Source organism: Moschus berezovskii, chromosome 18 (assembly GCF_049115385.1).
Source record: "Moschus berezovskii isolate FMDL1 chromosome 18, NW_MosBer_1.0, whole genome shotgun sequence".
Classification (NCBI taxonomy): domain Eukaryota; kingdom Metazoa; phylum Chordata; class Mammalia; order Artiodactyla; family Moschidae; genus Moschus; species Moschus berezovskii.
The window spans coordinates 67,940,879-67,962,812 of record NC_142477.1 but is presented as its reverse complement, the minus strand read 5'-3'; the positions used below and the strand labels follow the sequence as shown (position 1 = coordinate 67,962,812).

General features: G+C 42.2%; 1 protein-coding gene across 1 annotated transcript in view; it reads right to left on the bottom strand.

Moving 5' to 3' along the window:
• MCCC2 (methylcrotonyl-CoA carboxylase subunit 2) overlaps positions 1-21,934 on the bottom strand; it is a 78,847-nt gene that overhangs the window by 16,333 nt on the left and 40,580 nt on the right. Inside the window, exons 8-11 of the mRNA XM_055421893.2 lie at positions 9,549-9,613; positions 5,005-5,104; positions 4,798-4,893; positions 425-497 (exon numbers count right to left, since the gene is read on the bottom strand). Coding sequence (XP_055277868.1) covers positions 425-497; positions 4,798-4,893; positions 5,005-5,104; positions 9,549-9,613 — 334 coding nt within the window. The remainder of the gene's footprint in view (positions 1-424; positions 498-4,797; positions 4,894-5,004; positions 5,105-9,548; positions 9,614-21,934) is intronic.

Below are 21,934 nucleotides of genomic sequence, written 5' to 3'. Positions count from 1 at the left end.
CTACCGTTTTCTGGGAAACTAGAACGCCACAGGAAACTTCACAGCTGAATTGAAGACTAAAGAATAAAGGAGACCCTGCTGAAATTTTCAAAACAATTATAGCTACCCCGAGAAATAAAAAGAACTACAAATATTTCTGTTAATTTTACAATGATAAGAATCTTTTTATGCAACTGAAGCCACAAAGTCACAGAATAAGGGCCTGGACCATAGCATTTTGCCCTCCTGATTTTAAACTCTGGATCCAGAAAGCCACTCAGCTACAAATGATCCTTACAAAACACTTCCTCTTGAACACTGACTCACATTTGTACTGCTCTAAATAACAAAGCTCATGCCAAGTGCATCAGAGGAGTGAGACAAAAGATCATTTGTTTTCTAAGCATCATAAAATGTTCACATTTTCCATTCTTCATCTTTATACCTGTAACTAATGTGTCTCCATATAAGGCTTTGAACTCATTGAATCTGCTTCCATCCACGATTCTAGCAATGACCTAAGAGGAAAAAATAACAATGTCCCTGAGGAATTATATTACAAAAGGCTTTGTGCATTCAAGTTATTCATAAGGAAAATAAATTCTTAATGAAGTTGTCACTTTCACAAAATTTCACCCTGTTCAGAAAATCTCAGTAGAATTTCACTCAACTTGTATGGTTAATGCCCTGAAGTCATTCTGAATCCTGATATTTCACTTCACCATAAAAGCAACATTACCACACGATCAACCTAGACCTAGCATATTAAAAAGTAGAGACATTACTTTGCTGATAAAGGGCCATCTAGTCAAAGTTATGGTTTTTCCAGTAGTCATGTATGGATGTGAGAGTTGGACTGTAAGGAAAGCTAAGTACTGAAGAACCGATGCTTTTGAACTGTGGTGTTGGAGAAGACTCTTGAGAGTCCCTAAGACAGCAAGGAGAGCTAACCAGTCAATCCTAAAGGAAGTCAGTCCTTAATATTCACTGGAAGGACTGATGCTGACGCTGAGACTCCAATACTTTGGCCACCTGATGGGAAGAACTGACTCACTGGAAAAGACCCTGGTGTTCAGAAAGATTGTAGGTAGGAGCAGGGGATGACAGAGGATGAGATGGTTGGATGGCATCACCAGACCTGAGCTCATGGACATGAGGAAGCTCCAGGAGCTGGTGATGGACAGGGAAGCCTGGCATGCTGCAGTCCATGGGGTCACAAAGAGTCAGACATGAATGAGCAACTGAACTGAACTGAACCACATGGCATCCTACAAGGGTTGAGAAGCAGAGACTACAAGGTCTGGTTACTGGACTCTGAGCTTCAGGGGCTGTCAAATGTATTAGCTGAGGGTCAGGGATTCAATCAGAAAGCAAGGACCCACTGTATAGAACAGGGAAGCGTGTTCAATATTTTGTAATAACCTAAAGGGCAAAGAATCTGAAAAAGAATATATGTGTGTGTATATATATATATACATACATATATGGCATCACCGGACCTGAGCTCATGGACATGAGCTTGAGGAAGCTCATATATATACATATATATATACATATATATACATGTATAAATATACATATATATATACACACACACATATATATGTATATTTTACATATATGTAAAACTGAATCACTGTACTGTACACCTGAAACTAACACAACATTGTAAATCAACTATACTTCAATTAAGAGACTATATTAAAACAAGAAAAAGGAGAAAGAAAGAAAGGTCCAGCCTTAGAGTCAGAAGACTTAGGCTCCAACCTAAGGTATCACATATAATTTTTGGGTCATTTGTGTGTCCTGGAGTAAGTCAATCAGCCCCTCTGAGTCTCAGTTCTCACTTCTGCAGAAAGGGAACAAAGCTGTGAAGATGTGATGAACTAGTAACAAAGGAACCTAAGAAAATAATGCTGAGATGAAGGACCAGCTCTGACTCCCAACGTCTCCCAGGTCCACCACTGAGAAACTGGAGTCATAGGCTGGTTACCTAAAATCCTTGAAACCTCAGTTTCCTCAATAATAATAATACTTAATTGCTAATAACAAAGCACACTGCCTGGCACTCATTGAAAGGCAGCTGTTATTAAGTCTTCAATAAAGGTTTATTGATTCTGAATCTGACAGATGTTTCTACAAACACACATGTATACATACATGTAATTAAGATCAAAGTTACCAGGTAATCCTCAGTGCTCAGCATTAAGCATCAGGACTATTTCAAAGTGTTCTAAACAGGAAGCATTTTCCAAATTTTTTCAGAAACTATTTTAGATGCTATGCATCATTTTTTCAAACTTCCTTTTCCCTGCTTACCATGTCAATCAAAGACATATTTTACAAGATGCAAAGGCTGAAAAATGAGTGAATAACTTACTCTGAATTATGTTTTAGTTATTTTCCTTAAAAGGTCCAATAATATAATGGGGATATAACAGTTGTCTAAGTGCTATGGAGCTCTAAAATTACACCTTTTGAAAAACAAACATATAACAATGACCATTCTTCCATACAAAAATAAAATCACTCAAGGTCAGAGAAACCTGGGGCCACTTAACGTGAAACTCCCTTCTATTTGCTTTATGATGAAGCTCATTTAACCACATAAAATATACGAACTCATCTTGCAAAGAAGTAAACTTTAGGAAGCAGACATATCACATGATATTATTCCTATTTGTAGGAGTAGAAATCAATGCTCAGAGGTTCAATCCCAATACCACTGACCAGGGAAACAAGGACCAAACTGGGTTTTTCAATTAATATCCCAGTGCAGTCCCACAGCTCCATGTACTAATATCTCCAAACAAGGCTTATTCGCTATTACAGAAAAATATAATAAATTATCATCACAGTGATGAACATGAAGAAGCCAGGATACAATTTAAAAAGCAGAAGTCTATCTTTATAAAAAGATACCAATTAAGATGAAATTGAAATACTGTTTAAAAAAAAAAAAAGATGAACTACCATGAAGGCATGGATTTGCATCTGCTTTGCTTATTTCTCTACCCCTGGTTCCTGAAATAATATCTTCACAGAAAAAGCATGCAATAAATACTGTCGAATATATGGAAAAAAATGATTATGCTTGAAAGAATGAATCCTTAGCCATCTAGAAAACTTGACTATTAGAACAACTCATTTTTCAGGGACAGCATCCCTGTAAGTACCATTTTTTCTCTATGCCCATAATTGAGAAGTCAAACCGAAAACCTAATTTTAAAATGTATAGTTAACTAAGTTACCTTACCAAAGTGAAGTACCAGTTGAAGCTCCATTAAAATCCAGGATTTAAGGCTCTCTAACAATAATAGGGTATTTCCTAAATAAATAATTGCTCACATCCATAAGTTGGATTTTACATTCATCAACTCTTCCAAAAATATATTTACTGAGTGCCTGCCATGTCACCAAGTACTGGTGTAAGAATGAGGACTTAGCTACAGAAAAATGTTTCATGAAGAACTTTTAAATAATGGGGAAATGTTTACAATTTAAGCATTGATTTCCACTCCTAGTATATATGTATATACTATCTGAACTACACAAAAATGTATACACACACATTAAGCCAAAATACCAAAATATTGGCTGCTTTCTCTAGATGGTGGAATTACAAGCAATTTTTATTTTTCTGTATTTTCTATATTTTTCATAATTAGTACACAATAGTTTTATAGTCAAGGGGAAACATAACAAAATATTAAAGGCACAGAATCTGATATTAGGACAATTTCCTAATTTAAAAAGTATTCTGCCAGAAAAGATTACATGCTGTATGCAAGCACTAAAAACTATCGACCTAGACCATGGAAGACAATCTGTAACCATAGCAACATCTTCAACTGTAATCGAAAGTCTAATCCTTTGTTCATGTCCTATTGATCTAAAAGGGTATGGTTTTTCTTTCAACGACTTACTGACATTCCATCCATTTCCCGAAATAAGAACCCAACAGAGAAATAGCTGGAAATTATAACGTTGTGCTACATCTTTCCTTATGTCCACAGGAATGCAGTGTAGCCAGGAAATTAAAAGACGCTTACTCCTTGGAAGGAAAGTTATGACCAACATAGATAGCATATTAAAAAGCAGAGACATTATTTTGCCAACAAAGGTCCATCTAGTCAAGGTTATGGTTTTTCCCGTGGTCATGTATGGATGTGAGAGTTGGATTGTGAAGAAAGCTGAGCGCCGAAGAATTGACGCTTTTGAACTGTGGTGTTGGAGAAGACTCTTGAGAGTCCCTTGGACTGCAAGGAGATCCAACCAGTCCATTCTAAAGGAGATCAGTCCTGGGTGTTCATTGGAAGGACTGATGCTAACGCTGAAACTCCAATACTTTGGCCACCTCATGCGACGAGTTGACTCACTGGAAAAGACTCTGATGCTGGGAAAGGTTGGGGGAGGGAGGAGAAGGGGATGACAGAGAATGAGATGGCTGGATGGCATCACCGACTCGATGTATACGAGTTTGAGTGAACTCCGGGAGTTGGTGATGGACAGGGAGGCCTGGTGTGCTGTGATTCATGGGGTCGCAAAGAGTCGGACACGACTGAGCGACTGAACTGAACTGAACTGAAATATGAACAAAGCAAGCTTAGGCATCATGCAGTGAAAACTTGCTGATAATTAAGAGGTGTCCCCCCCTTTTTTCTTTTAGTAAGATATCTTTCCCTTTTAAGTCCCATATATAAAACAGACTTCAGCTTTGAAAATGGATACATACAGCTTACTAGTTCACACGAAGTTTAAACACATGCCTTAAACTATGACAGCATAGCTTATAGCTCACAGTTCCACTTTACACACCTCTCGGACATCAAAGTTCCTCTTAAGGTTGGCACCAACGATTCCATACAATTCATCAGCAGGAAACAAAGGATCTTCAGAAGGTTCAATGGAAACCTGCAGAAATACAGAACAATAACATTAGCCTGTTTAAAGATATTATTTCAAGGTGACATAAGCCAAAATGCATTGGAAAAATTAAAAAATATAAGAACAAATTCAACTCACATCCATTTTCTTCTGATAATTTAGACTCCTCACAATCTTCCTAGCTAAGTGAAGGGCATGATTATCATCCAAAGCGTAGTAGTCACTTACTCCAGACTTTCTACAGAGTAAAGCACACTAAAATAATCAGAACAGGGGAAAGGAAAATAATTAAATATCTTAAACCCTAAGAATCTTCTCTCATCTAAGGATGACATCTTTTTGCTTCTAAAACACTTTAATAATTGTCATCTAATTTGATCTTCATAACATCCATGGCAAAACAGTATTATTCATCTCGATTTACAAACAGGAAAAACCAAGGTACACAGAAGTTATATACTTTGCCCTAGAAGCGACTTAGCAGCAGCAGCAGGACCACCAGTAGCTGCATAAGAACCCTCACCTTATATCTCTCAATCCTGACTTTCTTCTAGTAGACCACAGGGCCTTACTGACAAGAACTTCTATCTGATGCTCATCCCATACACTGCAGATAAAATTGCATGTGATAAATTTTAACCTCAGCTGGCCCACTTATGTGTAGTTGGTAACAACGACAAGTGTTGGTACCTCATTTAAGTACACACTGTGTACCTTCATCAGCTGTAAAGATGATCACAACTTCATTATCTTCATCAACTGTGAAGATGCCAACTGTGACTTCTCATTTCTGAGAGACTGCTGAGGCCTCCCTTATCAAGTTACACCCCCAGAGTAAGCTGTCGCAGGTAGCACACACAAAGGGTTGAAGACACTGTCCCTCAGATCAATGGTGAAAATGGGCACTGATAACGTGGCACTGTGGTAAGGGCCATGGAAGTCCTTCTCAATTTCAAGTTCAGTGTGAAAGGAGCATGGGCACACTCTGGTTCTTAGATGGCTTGTTATTTCACTTGTAGATGTATGGCTATGACTTTCTACTGAAATATTTTAAAAAGAAATATAAAGTCAGGCAAAAATATATACCTGAAAAGAATAGAGTTTTAGTTTATTTTATGAGTAAAGATTTGGAGAAGGAAAAGGCAACCCACTCCAGTATTCTTGCCTGGAGAATCATGGACTGAGGAGACTGGTGGGCTACTCCATGGGGTAGCAAAGAGTCAGACACGATTAAGTGACTAAGCAACAACAACAAATGAGCAAGACTAAGTTGCCATAGTATAAACTTTGATGTCTTGTCTAAGGAAAACACCAAAGCCTTGGCAGACATGTCCAGAATAGGACTCTCACAGTGGTTTCATGTGACTATCAACTTTGGGCTTGGAGGTTCCTCAGTAAAAGCAGGGACCATGTGTCCTCCAATACCTTTGCAAATGGTAGACCCTTCAGTTTCTTCAAATTAATAAGGCATTTTACAACTGACTGTATCTTTCAAACACTTCACACATAATACCAGCTGCATTTGCTGACTTCTATCTACACTATAGTAACTCAGTAAACAAAGAGAAATAGAAGAGATTGCTTCCCAATCGGTAAATATTTAAAATAAAATATCTCCTTTTAAAAACTGCCTAATATTTACCAAAATAGTAGGAAAGAGAAACTTTTGATGAGACACTCTATTATGTAAAGCTTTGTGTCAAATTAACTACTAAGGATGACAAATCAGAGATGTACAAGTATGTATTTATTTATAACAACAGAGAGAACCAAAGCAACTTGTGACTAGTAAATTTTATGACACTGTTCCCAAAAAAAGCCATCACCACCTAATCCACATGACTTTAAACAAGCTATTATTAATGATAATAGCTGGCAGTAATAGAGCGCTTAGTATGCCACAGACAGTGTGCTGTGAGGCAGAAGCAATTCACATCTCCATTTCACTCATGAGGAAGTGAGGCCCCGGGAAGTTTAGTAGTTTGTCTAGTCACAAGGGTAACAAGTGAGGCAAACGGAAGATGAATCCTAGAATCTACACACCTACATTTTTCACCTTTTGATTTTATATTGGAGTAGCTGATTGCCTGGAGAATCCCAGGGATGGGGGAGCCTGGTGGGCTGCCGTCTATGGGGTCACACAGAGTCGGACACGACTGAAGTGACTTAGCAGCAGCAGCAGCAGCTGACTAACAAGTTGTGTTAGTTTCAGGTATACAACAAAGTGACTCAGTTACACATATGTATGTATCAATTCTTTTTCAAATTATTTTCCCATTTAGGTTGCTACATAACATTGAGCTGAGTTCCCTGTGCTACACAGTAGGTCCTTACTGGTTATCCATTTTAAATATAGCAGTGCGTGCACGTCAATCCCAAACTCCCTAACTGGACGCAAGCTAGCATATTTGCTCTGTAACTGTTTTTTAGTTCATTCATTTATCTGCCTAATTAAATTATAAATCCTTGTGGGCAGGGACTAGGCATGAAATTCTTCTGCATTACTCGTAACACTTAGTATAATCCGTCTATCCACAGTAAGTGCTCAGTGAGAAAGGAGTGAACGAAAAACTGAGGCAGAGGTAGGTCCTTTAGCCAGCTCTTCAAAAGGCATAGCAGTGTTCTTTGATAGGAGAGTGGAAATGTTGTACATATTCTCCTTCTCCCACTCACTAGACTGTTCCTACAGCCACCTGCTGTTTGTGGTATGGCAGAGCAAAGAAAGGCTTACTGCACCTCCCAGGCCACTGAGCTCAATGACTAAATCTACCTGCCATTTATGTCTGGGTTCTTTAAAGTCTAGTCCTGGGCCCTTTTCCTTACCTACACTCAACTCAAGGTAGACTTATCTAGTCCCATGGTTTAAATTCCACCTCTGTGTTGAAGGTTCTCGAGCACTGATCGGGACTCCAGACACTTATATTTAACTGACTACTCAGCATCTCTACTTGGATGCCTGGAGCATCTCTAACTTAGCAACACTTGATCCCTCTGTTGCATTCCAAACTCTGCCTCTCCTCCAGTACTCCCAGACTCAGGGAATAAAACCATTTCATGTCATCATCTTCATTACCTCACTTTCCTGTACCCCATGTATGAAATCCATCAACACATCCCTCAATTCTACCTCTAAAATAGAGCACAAATGTGATTATTCCCTTCCTACCTTCACCACCACCATAACCATCTAAGCCAGCAGCACCTATGCTGTTGACACAACCATCCAACTGGTCCCTCATACACTCCTGCCAACCTACTAAATATCTTCCGTCCAGCAACCAGAGGGATTTTTCTAACAAAAGATTTGATAATAGTACATCTCTCCTTAATACTCTTCAATGATTTCCTAACTGCTCGTAAGAATACTGATTATTATGATGATAAACATGATAATAATGGCAGTTAACATTTATAGGTACTCAGTTTAAAGCAGGCATTGTTTCAAGCAATTTACACATAATATTTCATTTAATCCTCATGAAATTCTAGGAGGTAAATGGTGGTATTCTTACTCCTGAACTTTAATCTGAAATGGGCCAACCGGTGATGTAATGGAGCTGGTTCACGCCTGACTCACAAGAGCCAACTGTATTTATCTCTTCCTGATGCCATGATCAGTGGTGTCCCATTGATAGCTTAAAATCAGGCATAGTGGGATAATTTATACCACAAATACGGATTGGCAGATGCCACAAAGCAGGATATTTTCCCTTCTCAGAGAACAAGCTAAGTGTTTATCTCTTATTGAGCGTTTAACTAAGCTATTCCTCAGCATTCCATGCAGCCTGCAGGGACCTTGAATGGACATGGGCTCCTCAAGCAAGACCCAGGTAGCAACTCAGTCATGAGCAGATGTAAGTTCTCAATGACTTCCCCAACAGCCCTTACAATCAACAGTCTCCACTGCCTCTCATGGCCTGCATGCTTATATACAGTCTCCAAGGAACTAAACACTACCCCCAATCTTCTGGTTTGATTGACCAATCTGGCCCTAGTCAGGGGACCCCAATCATCGACCCTAATAAAAACATGTACCCCAGGTCCTGTCTCATCTCTGGGCACTCTGGCTTGACCGCCTCATGTGGTCCCTCAAAGTGTGCTGTGTAACTTCTGCAGGACCTATGACTAATAAACTTCTCTATTTCAGATTCTTTTGTGGTCTATCGTTGAATCATAGCTCACCATCCACCATCCTGTCCTCCACTTAACAAGTGTTAATTAAGCAATGTCATAATGCCTGCACGCCACTGGGTTAGCTCTACCTTCTATATGCCTTTCCTATACTTCTTTTTTTGTGGCCCTTATCATGTATACACATTTATGTTCTACTTTGAAGGAGGTGAAACAAACCTCCCTGACTAGACTATAAGCTTGAGATCAAAGACAATGTCTATCTTATTGCCTTGAATACCTAAACAGTGCCTGGTACATAACAGGTGTTCAATGAATATTTGTTAAATAAATGATAAATCCGTCTCTCCAGTCTTTCTAGGCTATAATAAAAAGCTGATGTTCTTGCTTAGAAATGGAACACTAAAGAACTGAACCCCAAAACTGCAGATCTAGAATAAGTAAACTGGTTTGATCTGGCAAGTTTAACACTTGGAAAAAATAATTTAAAATTTCTTTTAAACAGACAAATGACAATCAATCCTGGGAAGAAACACCTGCTTCTGTTTCACCTGCAGTGAAGATCAGCCCCTCCAAGATCCTCAGCTGACACCTCTTCTCCAGTGGCTGCTTTAACCTACAACAATGATAAAAGTCAAAGGTGAGTTTTGTCCATCAGAGTTATTAAAATGCATTCCCATACAACCCCTAACCTGGCTATATCTACCATTCTTTCTTTCACAGAACTACAAATTTTGTTTCTCATTTAACCCACCTGGATAATATTGTCTAGTCTACATACAAGAAATGCGAAACCAGAGTCACTAAGGAACTTGCCCATAGCCCCCAAGCAAGGGACAGAAACTGACTTGAACCCAGACATTCCTGGCTTGAAAGCACGCTCTTTCCCCTACATTATTCTGCCTCCACACACACCTTAAAGCTTTGTATCTGTGCATATGTTGTTCCCACTACCTGGGCTCCCTTCTTCCTCTCATCCACCCAATGAATCCCCACTTATCTTTCAAGTCCTACCTGCTCTGTGTGGCTTTCCCTGATCTGTCCAGGCCTGTAAACCATTAATGACACTCCATGGTGTTAACAGAGCAATGCTTGCTCATCTGTGGTTCAAGCATGTTTCATTGACACCTCCAATGGCACTTGCCAGACTGTATTTCACTAATTTGCGTGTGTCTCTCTCATCAATTCTATACTGTGAGCTCCTGGATGACAGAAATTGTGATTTATTTATCTTTGGACACTCAATAAACGTACTGGAGTAACGCTATTTTTTTTTTCACCTTTGCTGAATAATTCCAGTGACTATCAAAAACAAACTCTTAAAGGTATAGTATCTTTAAGATGGGGGAAAAAATCTCCATGATTACCTCATCTAAGATTCATGAGAATATGACCAAAAAGAAAGAAATGTTAAGTAATAAATTAAGAATGTCTTAATTATAGTCTGAGAAGTTTTAAAAAGAAAAATGATTTAAGGCTAAATGCCAATCTGGTCCCTCAGAAATCGTTTATTGATTCCTACTTCTTTGGGTTGGTTGATTTGTTTCTTTTTCTCCAAGTAATTTTTAGAAAAGTTTTTATTAGAATAATGAACATTAATCTAAAATACCGCATCAGTTCAGTTCAGTTCAGTTCAGTCGCTCAGTCGTGTCCGACTCTCCGCGACCCCATGAATCACAGCACGCCAGGCCTCCCTGTCCATCACCAACTCCCGGAGTACACTCAAACTCAATACCGCATAGGAATGACTTATTCACTACATCAAAAGCTCTGTCTTAAATATTATTCTACAGGGAGAAGTAATTAAATTTTTTACCTCCAATTATTCCACCCCCAGAACTAAATTCTTGATTCTCTTCTTCCCAAAAAATTCAGTGTAAAATAACATTCAGTCCAGACAATAACTAGTTACAAAGGTGTCTGGATATTTAAAATTATAAAAACTAATAAATAACTGATAAATTATATTCATTTTCAGGGAACTAATATCAGCTGAAAAAATAAAATTTGTCATCAGTTAATATTTACTGAAATACACATGTCTGAAACAGTGACATATATTAAAATTTGATAAAAGTTTAAGAGAAAAAGAAAATGGCTCATTCTATTACATAACAAGCTTGGAAAATAAAAGATAGGACAAAAAACAGCTCCTTCAAAACCTTGTCTTATTACTGTGCATTTTTTCCCAAACACTTTAAGCTATGGAAAGCCATGGCAACTCAACCTCACATTATGTGTGAAACCTGCAAAGCCTTTTCTCAATTTTCAGTAAAACAAGCATCAAAAGTTAGAATTCCCCAACAGCTGAGGCTGCTGCTGCTTTTTTTCTACCTATAAACATGGCCTTTCGATGGCCATGAGACTACTGAACAGGGTTCAGTTCTCTAACAGAAGTGCAGACTTCAGTGGTCAGGTTGCTTCTTTCTAAGGTATAAGTTAAATCTGAATCCACCGAACAGACACTGTGATGTTGACCTTTATCCTCTTTATCCTGATGCAGACAAAATCCTCTCTCAAAAACAGCATTATATCCATATTATGATAATGCCTTATTCCCAAAAAGATGTTTTAAATTCTAGTCATATCTGTACTCTTTCTCTAATAAAAAATAAACAAGAACTACCCAGGAAAATAATTAACCAACAATCGCTATGAATATAGCTAGAGAGATATTAAAGAATAATGTTTAGTATTATTCTGCAGGCTTTTGGAATGAAGCCTTGAGACTTTTACTGCATCTGATATGGTGGTTTTTCAGGCTTACCTGATCCTCAGTAAAAAAGTTATTGAAAATTAACAAAAAGCATAAGATCTTTTAACATACTCTTTTTAATAAACTTGTGTTAGTATTCCAAAACCAAAGACAAACTTTTGAAGCAATAAACTTCCTTTATAAGATATAATTCATGTACCAGAAAATTAGCCATTTAAAAGAATACAATTCAAAAAAATAAATAAATAGATAAAACAATTCAGTGTTCTTTATTATATTAACAAGGTTGTGTAATCACCACCACCACCTAATCCCAGAACATTCCATCACTCTCAAAAGCATCCCTGCCTATACACCCCCACCCTAGACCTTGGCAACTGCTAACCTACCTTCTGTCTCTATGAATCTGCCTGTTCTACATATTTCGTAGAAGTAGAACCATACAATATTTGTCCTTTCGTGTCTGGCTCAGTGTTTTCAAGGTTTATCCATGTTGCAGGATGTGTCAGAACTTCATTCCTTTTTACGGCTGAATAATACTCCACTGTAGGTTTGCTGTACCCTTAGAATTTCCTTGGCATTATTCTGTTTACCTCTTTAATATTCTTGGATTATACATACACAGTGGGATGTTTCCTTGTAATCTGTACTAACTACCTGTGTCTTTACCCACCCTCTGTTTATCCCTCTGAAATCTAGGATCAAGTTGTGGCATAAGCACTGCAGGGTGACCACTGCTTTCCTGAAACTCACCGTTGCAGCCTGGTGGAGCACAGAGCAGAACCTGCCCCATGACTCGAGGGTGCGGCAAACTGCACCCTCGTGACTGTCCTAGTAAGCATACCAAGTGCACATACTTGGGGCAGGACGTGCTTGCTGCTCCGCTTCGCTGCCTGCCCCTGCGTCCATCCCCAGGGAAACAAAACAAGATGTTCCTGATCAACAGCAGAGCCTCAACTGGACTCCCTCTTTATGGTGCGCTGATCAAACTCCCCAGTATAGCTATTCCCTAATGACCTCACGTGACTTCTACCAATAAAAGTGCGGGCTGAAAGGAGACATTTTGTCTTCCTGCCACGGAGAGCAGGAGCACCCCTGATTCCCCGCCTGCCCAATTATGTGTCTGTCTTTTCACTACATGCCCGCCCCCGCTTCAGGCCTTTCTCACCCGCTGTGCTGGATGTGGCAGGTGGCGCCCAAACAGGGACCTGAAACTGGGAAGAATTCCCCCGAGGGAAAAAACTGAAAGTGAAGACAGCGGGCGGTAAGTGGGATGCCTGGATCGCGACCAGGCCCTCAGACTCTAATGGTGGAAAGTCCCATGTTGTCTTACAAAGTCAGGGTAACAATGGGGAATGATTTGAGCAAAGCGGAGAAACATTATCTCCAGCTTTTGAGGCACCTACTCCAGACTGCTAGAACGCAGGTGAAAGAGGAGCAATTGACACAATTGCTAAGTGACAGTGAAAGTGAAGTCGCTCAGTCGTGTAAGTGACAGTGAAAGTGAAGTCGCTCAGTCGTGTCCGACTCTTTGCGACCACATAAACCGTAGTCTTCTCCAGCACCACAGTTCAAAAGCATCAATTCTTCGGCGATCAGCTTTCTTCACAGTCCAACTCTCACATCCATACATGACCACGGGAAATCCTGGGTGTTCCTTGGAAGGACTGATGCTAAAGCTGAAACTCTAATACTTTGGCCACCTCATGCAACGAGTTGACTCACTGGAAAAGACTCTGATGCTGGGAAGGATTGAGGGTGGGAGGAGAAGGGGATGACAGAGAGTGAGATGGCAGGATGGCATCACTGACTCAATGGATATGAGTTTGAGTGAACTCCGGGAGTTGGTGATGGACAGGGAGGCCTGGCGTGCTGTGATTCATGGGGTCGCAAAGAGTCAGACACGACTGAGCGACTGAACTGAACTGAACTGAAACTGTAGTCTACCAGGCTCCTCCATTCATGGGATTTTCCAGGCAAGAATACTGGAGTGGGTTGCCATTTCCTGCCGGGAGCCAGCGAGGGAAATCCTACCCATGGCAAAGGTCAATTGGGGAAGAGGCCTGACGGGCAAAGGCTAATCAGGGCTCGAGGAACCCCCTGGACTTACCTGAGCATCTACCCCAAAGAAAACTGGAGTCTGACTGCTTTACTATCTTACGCCTCTTACCAAGTCCTCTAATACTTACAGGGGCTTCCCCCCAACCACCTTTCTCTGAAAACATTAATTCAGAGCTGTAGTTTAAAAGTTCTCCTCGGCTTAATAGGAGTGTTCCAATCCAAGCCCCTCTGATAGCTTTCTAACTTGCATGACAAGTTTGTCCGGGCTCTTACAACTACGAATGTGACTGTTTATAGCCTCCCAGCCATGCAAGGACAGAAAGCCTAATATTCTAAAATACAGGAATCTGTTGAAGAAGTTAAAATCATTAGAGTAGTACTAAAAAAGATTTCATTGTTGAATCAATGCTCGCTGCAAAGTTTCCTCTATCTATTGTATCCTTGGAAATATATTAATCACATATAGAGAATATAAGTAGTAGCCTTTGATTTAACCACATCAGATCTTAAGTTAATAAGTTCCTTTCTTGCAGCTCACTACACCAGTGCCTTATAGGAATGTAACTTTGTGATGCACCTAACTTTAGGAAAGTCACCTTAAAAGAAAGGTCTTTTACTTGCTAACTAACCTATTGTCAGGAGAAGAGGGCCATAAAACTGTTAGCAGGCCCCCTGGCCAGAAGATAATGTAAACCACCTAACACACAAAAATAAGCCCTGATCCTGATCAGGGTCAAGACTGCTGACCCCCACACGATTTTGGCGTGACTCTATACCTCCCTTTCTCTGTTTCTTATGCACATAACTTAGGGTATAAAAGCAACACTGGAAAATAAAGTTTTGGGCCTTGCTCACTGAAGCTTGGTCTCCCTGAGTCATTCTTTCTCTTTTTCCATCCTTTTCTCTATTCTCCTTTTTCTGGTTGAGATCCTTGGAGCGCTGGGCCCTCTGAGTTTACTTATCTGCCTGGGCTTCTAAGACCCACTTGAGGGGGTGCCCTGGTGGGGTGCCTCCAGTGATTCAAGAGGGCGCCTGCGGCCTACGTAAACAGAGCAAGCCCCGTGCTGGGGTTTTATTGGTTTCCAGCGTAAACCAAGGAATCATCAGCCCCTGTCTCTCTCTCTCTCTCTTTTTCTCTCTCTCTCTCTGACGCCGACGCCGTTCATCCCGAGGATACCCTGGGTCATATCGAGGCTGGTCCCCGATAATTTCCTTCTCCAAGAGATCTTCCCAACCCAGGGATTTAACCCCGGTTTCCCGCATTGTAGGCAGCCGCTTTACCGTCTGAGCCACCAGGGAAGTCAGAGGTGGTTAAATATAATCCTTGGTTTCTGGAAGAAGGCACTCTAGATATTGAAAATTGGAATTGAGTGGGAGAGAATTTGAAACCAGCACACAGGAGAGGGGATCACACACTCCTGATGGTATTTGCGACCAGCGGCTAGTGTGATCGGTCCTATACCCTTTTCAGACTGAGAAATCATGCCAGAAGGCGGTGTCCTCAGAAGCGGCTCTTGTTTACCCTTCCGCCCCTTTGCCACCTAAACTTGAGGATGATTTCCCACCACCACACCTCCACTGAATCCAGAAATGTCTTGGGAGGATAGCCGCTGACTGAATTTCAGCCTGCCATGGCCTCCACCCTTCGTATGTGTGCTTTAAACATCGAGGACCATCTTGCTTTCCCTATTGATTACAGACCCGATGCCAACAATCCCACTCAGGTTATTGCAACCCATGAAACTTTTGACATCAATGTTTTAAAGGAACTGAAATCTAGTGTTAGGTTGAACGGGGCTAATTCCCCTTAACACAAGAACTGTTGGAAATTTGTTCCCGTGGAAGAAGTTCTCCTTACAATGTTAAAATGCTAGCCAAAGCAGCTTTAAGTGGTCCCCAATATTTACAGTTTTTTGACTCATACTGAGTTGAGCCAAGAGCAAGCCCATACTAATTTGGCCCCTGGACATAATCTTACTTTAGGAATGCTCATAGGCACAGCGCAATATACCAGTCCAACAGCCCAGTTGACTTATGAAGGGACACTGGTGGGAGCATATGAACAGATCACCAAACGTTGCCAAAGGGCGTGGCAGACAGTGGCAGACCCTGACAAGCCTACCAGTTTATTTGTTAAAATATTACAGAGACCTGGAGAAGACTCACTGAATTCGCAGACTGGCTCTCATCTGCTCTCTGCTGTCAAATTAATCGTCCTACAGTGAAGGACGTTTTGTTAAAACAATTAGCCTATGAAAACGCCAATGAAGATTGCAAGGCTGCCCTTAACCCTACTCGTCAAAATGGCAGCCTTGCAGATTTTGTTTGAGCGTGTCAGAATATTGGTACACAGGCTCACAAACAAACCACGCTAGCTCAAGCAATTTGTGCTGCCTTTAAAAATAATTTTAGCTCTTCCCCGCCAAATGTTTTCAACGTGAAAAGCGTGGACATATGAAAAAGGATTACCGTTCCCAATCTAAAACAGATGTCACAATACCTCCATCTACTTGTAACAATAAAACACCGGGACTGTGTCCTCAATGCCAGAAAGGCAATCACTGGGCTAATCGATACAGATCAAAATTTCCTAAGAACAGTTCTCCTTTACAGCCAGGAAACAGCCAACAGGGCCAGCCCCAGGCCCCACAAACAATGGGATATACCTGGTGAGGATCTCCAGCACACCCTTCAGCCTATCTCCAGCCTCTCAGCAGCTACCAGCAGAAGTGCTGGGTTGGACCTCCCAACCAGAGTTACTGTTCAGATTAATGAATCAGACCCCCTGTAGGAAGCCCCACTGGGATCCGAGGCCCCATTCCACCAAGGACTATAGGACTCATTCTGGGCAGAAGTGGCCTTACTCTCAAGGGCCTCCAAATTCTTCCTGGCCTTACTGACCTAGACCATTCGGGAGAAATTAAAGTAATGGCTCTTTCTCTCTCATTCTATGTCATTCTTCAAGGTCAACGAACTGCTCAGCTCCTTCTCTTACCTTACCATGCCCCTAACAATTATAATCCTATGACCAGAGGAAAACAAGGATTTGGGAGCACAGGTGATCAAGTAGTGTGCTTTACTCAACAAATACTCTCAGACTGGCCCACTTGTAAGGTTAAAATTCAAGGAAAAACCTTCTCTGGTCTCCTAGATACTGGAGCTGACTTTTCCATCATTCAGTTCAGTTCAGTTCAGTCGCTCAGTCGTGTCCGACTCTTTGCGACCCCGTGAATCACAGCACGCCAGGCCTCCCTGTCCATCATTACTTCTTATCAAAGGCCAGATGATTGGCCCTTGACTGAACCCCAGGAAAAAAAATCTCAGGCTTGGAAGAACCCCAACAACTTGCTCAGAGTTCAGCAATTCTTCCTTGCCTAGGGCCCAACAAACAACTTGCCCACTTCCAACCTTTTATTGCAGACATTCCCTGCAATTTATGGGGCAGAGATCTGCTTGCCCAATGGCACCTAGTTCTCTCCAACAGGGGAAAGGCAGATCATATGATGGTGAGAATGGGGTAACAACCGGGAAAAGGGCAGGAAAAAATTTACAGGGAGATCCTTCTCCTTTACCCATTCAACCCAAACTGGAAAGAAAAGAGCTACTATATAAAGATTTTTAATGAGGGCCATTGACATTTCTCCACCACTACACACCACACCTCTACATCTAAACCTGTTTGGGTAGCTCAATGGCCTCTAGCAAAGGAGAAACTTATGCATTCACAAGCCTTGGTAGAAGAACAGTTTCGAGCAGGAAACACAGAGGAAACTTGGAATACTCCAGTTTTCACAGTCCCTAAAAACATCAGGCAAATGGAGGCTGCTTCATGATCTTCGAGCTATTAATGCAGTAATGCAACCCATGGAGGCCTTTCAGCCCAGACTCCCATCCGCTTTGGCCATACCTCAAGATTGGCCAATTGTAGTTCTAGATCTTAAAGACTGTGTTAATACAATTCCCTTAGCTCCACAAGACAAAGAAAAATTTGCCTTTCCGGTACCCAGTATTAACCAACAGGCCCCCATGGAATGGTACCAACAGAAAACGTTGCCTCAGGGGATGATGACGCTATGGCAACAATACGTGGCTAGCACTCTGGGGGGAGCGCGCTCCCTCTGTCCTCACGCCTCCATCACTCACTGTATGGATGGCATTCTCTTAGCTGCCCCAGAAGTCTCTCCGAAACCCATGTTTTCACCAAGTTCAACATGATCTTATACGATGGGGACTACATGTAGCCCCCCCCAAAGTTTAAAAACAACTCCCTTTTCCTTTTTAGGCTATCGGGTTTCAGAACATACCATTATACCCCAAAAGGTATCCATTAGATGTGATAATCTCAAAACATTAAATGATTTTCAGAAGCTTTTAGGAGATATTAATTGGTTGTGCCCTGCTTTGTGCATTCCTACCACTTCACTTAAACACCTCTTTGAGACCCTTAAATGGGACTCAGCCCTTTCTTCTTCCTTGCCTAGGGCCCAACAAACAACCTCCAGACTCTGACGCCACAAGCTAAAAAGGAACTTGATATAGTAAATACTGCCATTCAAAATGCTCAACTTAATCTTATTCATTATGATCATCCTATTCTCTTCATTGTCGTGGCTTCTTCAGAAGCCCCTGCTGCTGCTGAGTCACTTCAGTCGTGTCTGACTCTGTGTGACCCCATAGACGGAAGCCCACCAGGCTCCCCTGTCCCTGGGATTCTCCAGGCAAGAACACTGGAGTGGGTTGCTATTTCCTTCTACAACGTGTGAAAGTGGAAAGTTAAAAGTGAAAGTGAAGTTGCTCAGTCGTGTCCGACCCTTAGCGACCCCACGGACTGCAGCCTACCAGGCTCCTCCATCCACGGGATTTTCTAGGCAAGAGTACTGGAGTGGCTTGCCATTGCCTTCTCCGTCAGAAACCCCTAGGGGAGTTCTATTTCAAGAACAGCCCACCTTTGTCATCATAGAATGGCTGTTGGCACATTCTCAGGAGGGCAAAACTCTGATGACGTACGTTACCCTTGTGTCTAATTTAATTATATAAGAAAGAAAGCATACTTGCCAGTTAACTGGCTTTGATCCTCAAACTATTCATGTTACATTGGACAAAACTCAACAACAGCATCTTTGACAGACTTGCTTATCATAGCAGGTGGCCCTCGCTGCTTTTGTGGGCATTTTACACAATCACCCTCCTGCACATAAATTATTACAATTTATTTCCCTAACTCCCTTTGTGTGGCCCAGAGTCACCAAGGCCGCGCCTATCCCAGGCGCTCCTACTTATTTTACAGATGGCTCTAACAATGGCAAAGCAGGCATTACCAATCCTGAGGAATAAGAAACTCTAGTAACTCCCCATACCTCGGCTCAGCGGGTGGAACTAGTAACAGAAATTACCATACTTGTTTCTAAAGACCTCTATTAATATTGTTAATGACTCTGTTGGAATGTTGTTGGAATGACCAAATCTACTGAGACTGTAAAAATTAAACATGTTAATTCTGAGGAATTATACCTCTTATTTCTCCAACTTCAAAAAGCCATTCGCTCCTGTTCCTTTCCTTTTTTTTTACACATATTCAAGCTCACTCCACTCTCCTGGGGCCTCTTACCCTTGGCAATTCTCAGGCTGACCTTTTAACGATGCCCATTTTTAAGCAGGCTTACCAGTTTCATCAACTTCTTCATCAATCTGCCGTTCCCTTAGACATCAGTTTAAAATTACTAAATCCCAGGCAACACAAATTATTCAAGCCTGTCCTTCCTGTCAGCAAGTCAATGCTTATCAACCTCCATCACCTGGAGTTAACCATCAAGGGGTTACTCCAAATGAAATTTGGCAGAAGGATGTAACCCATTTTCCTGAGTTTGGACACCTTAGCTACCTCTGTGTTTCTATTGCTACTTATTTTCATATGCTTTGGGCTTCTGCTCATCCCAGTGAAACCACCATTCACACCCAATGCCATTCATTAGCTGCTTTCACTCATATAGGCATTCCAAAGAAACTTAAAACTGACAACAGGCCAACTTACACCCATAAAGCTTTTACAATCTGTTGCTGTCTCTGGTCTATTAGTCATTCTACAGGCATCCCATATAATCCAACTGGCCAAGTTATTGTTGAATGAGCACATTATGCTCTTAAAAGTCAACTTTTAAAACAAAAAGGGGGAAGAGCAGGGAAATCTCCACCTGCACATCTGCATCTAACTCTCCTAACCTTAAGTTTTTTCACAACAGAGGACCAAAAATCAACCCCATCTGAGAAACACCATTCACATACTCCTTAAGTGCAACACCCACAGGTCTGGTGGAAGGCACCAGAAGGTGGTCCATGGAAAGGACCAACCCACCCTACTAACATGGGGAGGAGGACGTGGTTATGTCTCAACAGCTCAGGGCCCTCGTTAGATACCAAGCAGGTGCATCAAGCTTCACCATGGATCCCCCATTTGCGCCACGGGAGATGTGGGACCCCACAATGACCATGGCGATGGTGATACAGAAAGTCCAGAGGCTGCGCGGCAGACAGCCCCTTGCGCTCCCCACCACCACTGCCACCCCAAGCGAGAAGGACACCCATGCACTCGTCAGGCACCTCCTATGACTTGCAGACAACTGAAGAGCCTCAATCAAAAGAGCAAACAGATGCTTTTGCACACTCAAACACCAAAGACCCCCAAGACCACGCTGCTGGCTATGGTGGCGTCGGTCTCCTGTGCTGTAACCAGGGCTGGTCTCCTGTGCTGTAACTGGGGCCAGTCTCCTGTGCTGTAACTGGGGCACATGCTGATTTGTATTGGATTTATGTTCCAGACCCTCCATCAGCTAGACCCTTAACCTGGATTGACACGTCCCCTACAGTTCAGACCAATGACTCCCATTGGTTCCCGGATCCTAACAGGGCACCTCCAAATTTAACACAAAAAGAGCCCTATATTATTATTCTGGACTGACCATGATAGTCCTGCAATCAAAACAAAAAGGGGGAGATGTTGCAGCCTGGCAGAGCAAAGACCAGAACCTGCCCCATGACTTGAGGGTGTGGCAAACTGCACCCTCATGATTGTCCTAGTAAGCATGCCAAACGGACACACTTGGGGCAGAACGTGCTTGCTGCTCCGCTTCACTGCCTGCCGCTGTGTCCATCCCCATGGAAACAAAACAAGTCATTCCTGATCAACAGCAAAGCCTCAACTTGACTCCTTCCTTATGGTGCGCTGATCAAACTCCCCAGTATAGCTATTCCCTAATGATCTGATGTGACTTCTACCAATAAAAGTGCGGGCTGAAAGGAGCCATATTGTCTTCCTGCCACGGAGAGCAGGAGGACCCCGCCTCCCCGCTTGCCAAATGATATGTGTCTGTCTTTTCATTCTGCGCCCGACCCTGTCTCAGGTCTTTCTCACCTGCCGTGTCGGACTTGCACTCACAGTAACAGAGATGGTCAAACGTAAGTGAGGGAAAGCCAGGGGTAACATAATCCAGTCCCCAGTGCCTACTTCACAGGCAGGTGGCCAGTGACTCTCAGAGGAGTCCTGTGCCAGGACTCACTGGTTACCCAAGGGCAAGTCTAAACAATTTTGTCTCTGAGTCTGTTTTCTGTGATGGAGTCTGATGGGACAATGGAGCATGTGTGTTATGGTTCACAGCCTCTGCTCTTGTGCAGTGCGCCTCCCCTCAGCTCCGTGCTTCCTGGCTGGCAGGTGCCTGCACCCTGGGTCTTGTCCTACCTTCTCTTCCCTGCCCCCCAACCAGCGACTGTTTCATCTGTCCCCGGTGGGGCTCTGGCTCAGGAGTAGGGCCATAGGTCAGGCGTGCATCCCACGGTGTCTCTGGGAGGATCACGGCAGCCCATCACTGACCTGGGCTAGGCAGCGCTGAGATGTGCTCACCAACGGGCCATTGCGGATGCAGGGATGGGGAGCAAAGGGCTAGCCTTTTGCCCATCCCTCATCTGGGTACCAAGCACATTTTCACATTGAGATGGCACAACTTTGGGGTCACAGTGGGCCCATGGGAAGCACAGATGCCTGGGGCGGGGGTGGGGGGTGCAATGTCATGAAATAGCGAATAAAAACACAACTGCTAGACAGATCACAGAAGAAAGGAAAATGTTTTATATTTCAATGTCTTTGACAGTGAAAACAACCAAAATGTC